At 38.7% G+C, this 9,006-nt stretch overlaps 4 protein-coding genes across 4 annotated transcripts; 1 reads left to right on the top strand and 3 right to left on the bottom strand.

Moving 5' to 3' along the window:
• Positions 1 to 1,006: 1,006 nt before the first annotated feature.
• Positions 1,007 to 1,982, bottom strand: RHIMIDRAFT_242842 (Methylthioadenosine phosphorylase; the record flags this gene model as incomplete). The annotated part of the gene is made up of 2 exons (XM_023609849.1): positions 1,007 to 1,807; positions 1,881 to 1,982. The coding sequence occupies 2 exons, from the start codon at positions 1,980 to 1,982 to the stop codon at positions 1,007 to 1,009; spliced, it is 903 nt and encodes a 300-aa protein (XP_023460976.1).
• Positions 1,983 to 3,023: 1,041 nt separating this feature from the next.
• RHIMIDRAFT_209541 (Pkinase-domain-containing protein) lies at positions 3,024 to 4,098 on the bottom strand (the record flags this gene model as incomplete). The annotated part of the gene is made up of 3 exons (XM_023607147.1): positions 3,024 to 3,475; positions 3,527 to 3,832; positions 3,885 to 4,098. Coding segments are annotated over 3 exons (972 nt in total), but the record flags the coding sequence as incomplete, so codon positions are not given.
• A 1,523-nt stretch (positions 4,099 to 5,621) lies between these two features.
• On the top strand, positions 5,622 to 7,432 carry RHIMIDRAFT_242840 (uncharacterized protein; the record flags this gene model as incomplete). Its single annotated transcript, XM_023609848.1, has 6 exons — positions 5,622 to 5,910; positions 5,962 to 6,114; positions 6,167 to 6,463; positions 6,521 to 6,712; positions 6,768 to 6,950; positions 7,005 to 7,432. 6 exons carry the CDS (start codon positions 5,622 to 5,624, stop codon positions 7,430 to 7,432), a joined length of 1,542 nt encoding a protein of 513 aa, XP_023460974.1.
• Positions 7,433 to 7,513: 81 nt separating this feature from the next.
• Positions 7,514 to 8,593, bottom strand: RHIMIDRAFT_296070 (uncharacterized protein; the record flags this gene model as incomplete). Its single annotated transcript, XM_023614241.1, has 3 exons — positions 7,892 to 8,593; positions 7,783 to 7,838; positions 7,514 to 7,723 (listed from the first exon to the last, which is right to left on the bottom strand). Exons 1-3 carry the CDS (start codon positions 8,337 to 8,339, stop codon positions 7,514 to 7,516), a joined length of 714 nt encoding a protein of 237 aa, XP_023460973.1. The 5' UTR covers positions 8,340 to 8,593.
• Between the last annotated feature and the right edge of the window lie 413 nt (positions 8,594 to 9,006).

Raw genomic sequence — 9,006 nt, 5'->3', positions numbered from 1 at the left:
TGTTGGTCGTTGGAAATAAACAAATTATGAATAATTACGGTACCCGCCCAGGTTGAAATAAGCATGAACCCTAACACCACCAAGTCTTAGCCTACCAATTATAATGATTAGTTTATCTCCCTCTACCCACCCCCATTAGATTGTATGCTTTCCCCCTCCACCGCCAGTACCTTCTCACCCCCACCACATTATACACCCCACCTTGTTGAACTTGCCCGGGCAATTTCAGTATAAAAAAAATACTACGTGCCCACTTGGGTTTAATAAAAGATTGTTTAACCGTATAACCCTGTGTCATACGTTGGCGTCTTGGTTGGCTTCCTAGTGGTCATGATAAAACCTGTCCTCGGCACCCCAACCAATCCTTCACCAAAGCCCACGCCATTCGTTGTCTCCAGATGCACCGTCGACTTATGATGCCCGAAACAATTTCAGATCCATTATCCTTCCTTTTGAATATGCTACCTTCAAAGAAACTACGCTCCTTTCAAGCCGCTCTCCCATGGACCATTCGTTGGCCAGCTATATGCGCTCTTCTTCATGAACTTGACTACCTTCATCATCAGAAGTGTCCACTTTCTTCGCCCCCACACCTTGGGTAAAAGCTCCTCAATTGGCTCCCTCATTGTCCTCATTAGTGTATCTTACACTTGCCCCAAAATCATTTCTTCAATAACTTTTTTACCCTTGATCTCATAAGAGTTTTTTAGTTACCAATTCTTCATTCTTTTTTGATCTGCCTCGGGCGAAGAAGATATATTATTATCGTGCGCCCACTTGAGGCTTTAATTGTAAATAAAAGACTGTTTAATCGTATAACCCTGTGTGCCCTTAATTATAAGACTTATCTGCCATTTTTAGGACATAATTTCTTGCACTGTAAGAACCATGTTCTCAGGAGCTAAATTAAAAGAAAAAGGGAAGAATGATATATTTCATTAAGCAATAAACATTTCAAAATAGTGTTTATCAAAGGGTAAAATCATCAAGATTATATATATATACATTAAGAATAATAGCCAGGCAAAATATATTCTAATTTTTGAACTGTCTCTGGGTTTCTCTTTTCTTTAGCTGTCATGACAGCAAACTTCATGGAGCCTTTGTAGTTGGGTTCAAGAGTACCATGAGCAACAGCATTTTCGAGATCAGGAAGGATGGCATGAAGAAGGTTCTTGGCGTTCTTGCCGTTGTTACCCATGTTTTGCATGACAGTTTCGACAGTAACGACTTCTTCATTTTGACGCCAGCAGTCATAATCAGTAGACATACAGACCATCTGATAAGCAATTTCGGCTTCACGAGCGAGTTTGGCTTCCGGCAAGGCAGACATGTTGATGATATCGCCGCCCCAGGAGCGGTACATGTGAGACTCGGCGCGAGTAGAGAAGGCGGGGCCTTCCATACAGACTGCTGTCTTGTTGCGATGCAACTTGGCACCGAATTCCAAACTTGATTCGTGCTTGGCGATCAAATTGGCCAAACCTTCATGGAAGGGGTCTGCAAAGACGGCGTGAGCGACCACGCCGTCGCCAAAGAAGGTGGAAGGACGCAAACCGCGAGTACGATCGATCAATTGGTCGGGAAGGACAAAGTCGCAAGGTGGGATCTCCTCACGGAGTGAACCGACGGCGGAGAAGGCAATGATGACTTCGACACCAAGACCCTTAAGGGCAGCAATGTTGGCTCGAACAGGTACTTCGGTGGGTGTCAAATAGTGGCCGCGGCCATGGCGAGCTAAGAAGGCAATTTTGCTACCGCTAGGAGTGGCAGAGATGATGATTTTGTCACTAGGATAACCCCAAGGCTACCAAAAAAAAAAAGGAGAGTCTGTCAGTTTTTTTTTTACTTTATCCCTCCTTTTGACAATATTCACTTACAGTTTCAGGATATACTTCTTCAATCACTTCAAGCCCTTCGAGGTGATAAAGGCCAGAGCCACCAATAACGGCAATCTTGACATCCTTCAGTTCTTTGACCATGGCTAATTTGAGATAAGGGAAAAAGGGAAAAGAAAAAAAAAGACGCAATAGTAAAATTTTAAGACAATTATAAAAATTTTATCCAATCATGGAAACGGATCTTTACTCTTTTTTAGATCCTAATGGCGCAGTTGTGTGTGTTGCTGGAAGTAGGTTTATTATTAATAGAGTTTAATGTACCAGTTTATCCATTTTATCCACCAGGGTACGATACAGATTCTTAAAGACCTCCTTTGTATAAAAGCTTGCTACTGACATCTGTTCATCATCCTTTTGAATCCTGAACCCGGTCTTGTTACTCGACCAGCGGGCGGAATAGACCAGAATGGTGAATCGTAGAGGCATCCTGATCTGCTTTGATCTTTCACTGTTCTCTTGCGTCTCGCGGTAAACAAAACGAGACCACACTGGGTACTCAAAGACGCAATCGAGAGCATGGTCAGTGCATCGAGTTACATCAATGCTCAATTGATCGAGAATATCTAGCAGCTTTGACTTGATCTCAGCCTGTGTCAGTCGATAGAAATGACCGCGGCTAAGGAAATCAAATAGGCTTTTGGTTGACTCAGATTTACTATTTGTCAGGGCAGGTTCTCTAAATGAGGATGAGGGTGACAGTGTCTTGGACGGAGGAGGTGATATATCTGGTGATGAATTATCATTTGAGCCAGACTTATGGTTGAACGAAAGTCGTTTCCAAGATGGCCTGCGAATCGTAGATGCGGTGGAAGTGAAGGAAGTTCTGCTCTGCTGCTTACTAGTATAGCTTTTCTGATTGAATTCAAGTTTGAGCCAGTGAGGCTTTTGCTGAGGCTTGGTCTCGGCTGGCGTTGTTGGTGTATCTATCGTCTGTGGTGAAATCTTTTTGGACGCTTCATTCTTTTGACGGACTGTTGACGTAGACGTGCTTCGTTTCATTGCGCCAATAGTCTGTCGTCTTGCCAGAGCAGGCGATGACGATGATAACGGCTTTGTCTCGTGCGTGCTTGTGGACCGTGTGAGGCTGGTTTGAGGTGCATCTAACAGTTGTCTCTTTCGTTCCTCAGCTTCTTTGCGTTCCTTGACGAGATAGTATACGGATACAAGAGGATCGTACATGGCGGGTAATGTTCGAAAGTCGTCCTTGGCTTGATGCTTGATTCGACTCGATGAAGACAGTCGTCGTCGCCAACGTGGTCGACTGGCAAACACTTGATCTTCGGTTACCTTTCTCTGATAATTCTCATCAATTTTTGTTGCAGCTGATTGGTACTCTGAGGATGAGATGATCATTTCTAATTTACTGCGAATCTCATCAGGTGTACCAAGACCGAACCCTTGCATACCTTCAACAACAGCCATGTCAATTGTCTCCAATGGCTGACGGTGTGGTAGGTAATTGTTAATTGGCTCATCGTATCCTTTATTCATCCACGGATGAGATCGAATGGCAGAAAGAGTGATACGCTGCTTTGGATTGACAACAAAGATTTTTGTCAGTAAATCCAGACAGTCTTCAAGATGTTAGTGCTATTCTCATTTTACTTTATTTTTTTTCGCTTTACCTTTGCCCAAATGGTCAGGATAATCATCTACGATACCAGACTTGATTTTCTCATGGAGTGCAGGTAGATTGGTATCATCGAATGGCACTTTACCACACACTAACACATATAAAACGACGCCAAAACTCCAAATGTCTACTTCAGGACCTGTATACTCTTTTGCTTTCAATAGTTCAGGAGCAGCAAAATAAAGGGATCCACAAAAGGTGTTTAGTTGCTGTGTTGGATGGTATACATTCGATAAACCAAAGTCAATGATTTTGATCTGCTCTGATTTTGTGATAAGGATGTTTTCTATTTTCAAATCTATACAACGTATATCAACCTTACATAAACTTATCTAAAGACTATCATTTACCTCGATGGACGATTGAATTACGATGGCAATAATCGAGAGCGCTCACAATCTGACGAGCAAACTTTCTAGCCTGCTTTTCTTTCAATTTGCCATGTTTGATGATATAATCTAATAGCTGGCCTCCATCCACATATTCTAAAAACATGTAATATTTATCGCCTTCTGTAATATATTCCTTCAATTGACAAATATGAGGATGTCTCAATAAACGCATGATAGCCATTTCTCGAATTGTGCGTTGTTCACGTTCTTGTGGTGTATCCTTTGGGTCAGTGTGGCTAGTGCTCTTGATGGTTTGTAAGTCAATTTTTGGCATAATTTTAACCGCATACTATATATAGTAATCAGTTAATGCTTTTATTTTTAGCCTTCTTTTTTTTTTGTCTTTCTCTCTTTCTTTTTTCTTTTTACTTTTTGCTTGGTAGGGTCTGTAAGGCACTCGGCCAGTTTGACTTTACCCATAGAACCAGCTCCAATCGTTTTTCGATAGATAACATAATTTTGTACTTTCATGACTTGATGTCGTTCAGATTGTCTACGAGACAATGACCGTTTGATATCTTGGGATTCATTAACAATAGTCTCTGCTGTGCTGATACTCATGAATAAATAGTAAAGATAAGAAATAAAGGAAAAAGGAAAGAAAAAAAAAGTTTGGATTTTTTGTGTCCTGGAGATGAATGCTTGATTTCTTTTACAGGAAGCCTTTGTGTAACATTTCATGGTCTGCGTTATTTTTTATGAAAGAGTTTTTTTTTTCTTAATTCAAAAAAAAGGTACCCATGGGTTTACTTAAGAGAGAGAGAGAGAAATAGGCTGGTGACAACAGAATAACTTGTAAAGAAATTGTTATATTACTTATTCATCGTCACTCAATTCCGTCATCTTGGGCCATACGTCAGTCATTATTTGACCGCAGTTGTTCATGTTTAATTCTTCATTTTTAGATTTTTGTTTCGATGGCGTCAGTGATGAACAATAGTTTAAAAAGTAGAAAAGAATACTTGGTACAGCCAATAAGTCTAATACGACCGATAAAAGAACAGACTTGAATTTGTATATGCTGTGAATTCAAAGTTTGAATCTGTTGACATTCAAGGTTCAACATTGTAGATAGAATTTCCATTTCATATCAGCAGTGGCGAAATGTATGAGAGAGACAACAATTCATTGGGTGAACAGTGCGGTATAAAGATAAAGAAAATGTATTTGCTGCTTAATTGCATTATTTCCACTTTTCAAACCCAAACGACTGTAGTACACTTTTTATTCAGGCTTTCTTATTTATACAAGAACACGCTTGAGAATAGTATAATGAATTCACAAGGAATTAAAGAAAAAAAGGGGACAAACAATGAATCATGACATATACAAAGTAATGAACGTGTACACACGCGTTTTTTGATTATCTCAAAGCATTATGTCAAACTATCATTACAATAAGCAGAAAAACAATCAAACTGATCAAGAAAAGAACAATAATAGAAAAGGGAAAGAAAGGGAGAGATGATTTCTAAAAAGAATGAATTGACACCAAAAATCAAAAAAATGAAGTGATTCGTTACAATGACATCATGTAACCATAATGCAGACAAAAGAAAAAAAAAAAAAAAAGAATATAAAACCCCAGATAAGTTTTCGTTTTCTTCTCTTTTTCCATTTTTCTTTTCTTTAAATATAAACAATCAGGTATTTCATAATAGAAACAAGCAGACTGTTTCGCTCATATTACTGTAGATGAATAATAGTACAGAGGAGTTTCCTAGTCTTAGTGACTCTGTTAATAACAATGTAGAACGATCGACACTTGGCGCTTCTTGGGCAGAGGTGGCTCAACCAGATGCAACAGAAGTTGCTCATAATACTTCAGAACCAAAAGAGCAGTCCTATGCAGACATTGCTAGTAAACATCAAGAACTATCCAAACAAGAGTTTCCTACACTCCAGGATAGCGTGCCTGATTCCAATCCTACTTCATCCGGGGTAGCTGATCTGCTGAATAAAGAAACTGATCAGCCAAAGATAGGTAATGATATAAAATGAGTATAATTTGTTAGATATTCATCATCTTTTATAGACACAACTCAACCACCTAATCCTGATAGATCTTTTGCTGCTGTCACGTCAAATGAAGGGTATCCTTCACCACAACCAGATACATCAACGTCATCGGAACTGCCTCCCTTGTCAGATCTGCCTGATGTCAAGGACATGCTAGAGCAGCCTTCTGGTAAGTGCATCTAATGTTCAAAAAATGAGAAGGATACTGATGGTATGCCTAGTGCATGTGCCTCCTCCTCCAGTCAGTTTTGCCGAGGTAGCTGCCAAGGAAATTCCTCCTAAAGAGAAACCATTAAGCGAACGTGCTCAGACGATCATTAAGGAACAAGAAAACCAACCCAAGGAAGAACCATTGTCTGTAAATGACGAAAACTTCCCTACATTGGGCCAGAGTCGCTTGATGGCAGAACAAAATGCCAAGGATGAAGAAAAGGAAGTATATACCGAAATTTCAAAATTGAATCAAGCAGGTGATATTGTTGAAGAAGAAGATGACATCGTTGTGGTAGATAATAAAGGTAAAGAAAAGAGAGAGAAAGAAAGAGCCGCATAATAGATACTCATGGGAAACACAGACACAAAGAAATCGTTTGCCGACATCGCTGGCTCCAACTTGGATGATGCACCACCGTCTGCTAAATCACACGTGAATCCAGCTCCTGTGTATGACGAAAGCACTGTCCTGTTAGAAGAGAAGAGAAGAGAAGAACGAAAGCAGAATACTGTAGAATATGGTAATAACAATGAATTAATTGAACAAGAACAAGGTAAAAAGACAATAGGTTCTGGTTTAATATGATATTCACTTGTCTTTTTCATTAGCTCAAGAAACCCAAAAAGATTCGAAATTGACCAAACAGGATATTAAAGAAGAAAAGCAAGGGATAAAGAATAGATCCATTCAAAATAAACAACAAGAAAATCAAGAGGATGCACTGGTTGTTCGTCTACAGACATTTGATAGAAGAAGCTCGGGTAGAATTACCATCTTTGATACTGTATTTGGTAAAGATCCAAAAAAAAGACCTAGAATGTAGCAACTCATCTTTTGATGTGTAGCATTATACCGTTTGGGCTATCCTATATTAACCATTTTGCCTGCTGCCTTTTTGATGCATCTTCGGTTATCTCCTCTTACGTCACCTCATGGGTTTCCCTTCATTTACCGATCGCTTTTCGATTTGATATCGCTCCCGATCTACACAAAAAACCTCGGATACGCATTAACTTACAAGACACCCATGCTCCGTCAACCTAAAGATAAGGTGGTTCAAGCCGTTCGGGAATACGGAAGCGGAAACGGCCTTGGCTATTGGGATGGTATTAGAGCCATCCGACGCACTGAAAACTTAAGATGGTGGCAGCTCGGGCTTTGGGCCGTCCATCGTATTCAGTGGACATTGACTTACACCATGCTCCATGATCCTTCGAGTCATGTTGTTACTACGAATACGTTAATTGCTTTAAATGAAGCCACACATCATTAAAAAGGAAATGTAAAATAAAATATTATTTATTAAAAAAGACACACACAAAAAAAGACATAAAGTGATGATAAAAACGGTATTTTAAAGTTCTTTTTCTACAATAGATGATGATGATGTTGATAATGTTTTTTGTTCTTGATTTACAATACACTTTTCCAGTCGGTTTTCTAGATATTTACGGACGAATGGGCAGGTTGGTATAACGAATTTCTTGGCTTTTTCTGCCCATTGAAATGCTTTTTGTAGTATCAAGTCACCTAATCCTTGATGCCTGTACGTAAAAGGTATTTCCTAAGGAGTAATTGTTAATGTTGTCAATGATAAAGAGTTGTATATATAAATATATTTACAATGTGATAGAATTCAATTATATTTGGACATCTTGTAGGTAAATAACATAATGCAGCTATCAATTATAAGTTCGTCTGTGTGTCTAATATTATGAGCGTTCCTGTTTACCTGTGCTTCCTTTGTTATCTAACTGCAGTTTGAACATATAATTGCTTGGATCATGTTCAACGTCCATTATATCAAACCGTCGCTTACAGGGTATTGTTTTATTGTTACTGTTGTCCTGATTTATCACTGTGTTATAATGGTTGTTATTATTATTGTTGCTGTTGCTTCTGTTTTTACTATTATTACTATGACTACTGTTACTATGACTACTGTTACTATGACTACTGTTACTATGACTACTGTTACTATGACTACTGTTACTATGACTACTACTGCTATTACTACTGCTACTGCTGCTACTGCTACTGCTGCTACTGCTGCTGCTGTTGCTGTTATTGCTAGTTGTGTTATTGGATGATAGTGGTGGTAGTGATGCTGACGATACTTTATTATTAGTTGACAATTTATAGTGTTTTGATATCAGGCTGCTTGTTGGCGTCTGTGTCATAACAATACTTGAGCTTTGTGTTTTTCTGCGCTTTCGTCTGCTGTCCAGTTCGGATAGAGATCCGGACAAGGTAATGTGTGATTGAAGTGCCAAAACGAATTTCGAAGAAAAGAAAAATAAATAAACTTTCTTATTAGAAAAAGAAAAAGAAAAAAAGAAAATAATACACAGACGACAGAATACAAACAAAATAAGGGGAAGGAAAGAAAGAAAAGAAAAGTAAGGGAAGTAAAGAAAGAAAAAGAGAGAGAGAGAGGGAAAAGGTTAGTGTTGCCGGGTTTTAAAATAACAAAAATCCAGATTCTCAAAAGGAGGAAAATAAGGGAAGAGCGTGTGTAAAAAATAGAAACAATTGAGTAACAAAAAGTCCAATCGATCAAAACAAGCCCTTTTGCCTTTTTTTCACTTGTTCAATCTTTTATTCTTTTCTTTCTTGCTTGCTTTCAAAAAGACTTTATTACATGTAAAGAGACTGAACTCTGGTTACACAAATAACTAGGTTCTTTTTATAGTGTCTGGATCCCGTCACCTGATAGGGTTGCTTTTTTTTTTTTTTCAAATTAGCCAATCTGGACGCACGCACTGATGCCAATGGTTCAACTGCAATACCAGACCATTTTTACTTTTTATGGAATAACCTGGATTTTGCATTGGAAATTATCAAATC

This window comes from Rhizopus microsporus (assembly GCF_002708625.1).
Source record: "Rhizopus microsporus ATCC 52813 unplaced genomic scaffold scaffold_42, whole genome shotgun sequence".
Classification (NCBI taxonomy): domain Eukaryota; kingdom Fungi; phylum Mucoromycota; class Mucoromycetes; order Mucorales; family Rhizopodaceae; genus Rhizopus; species Rhizopus microsporus.
This window is presented reverse-complemented; position numbering and strand designations above follow the sequence as displayed.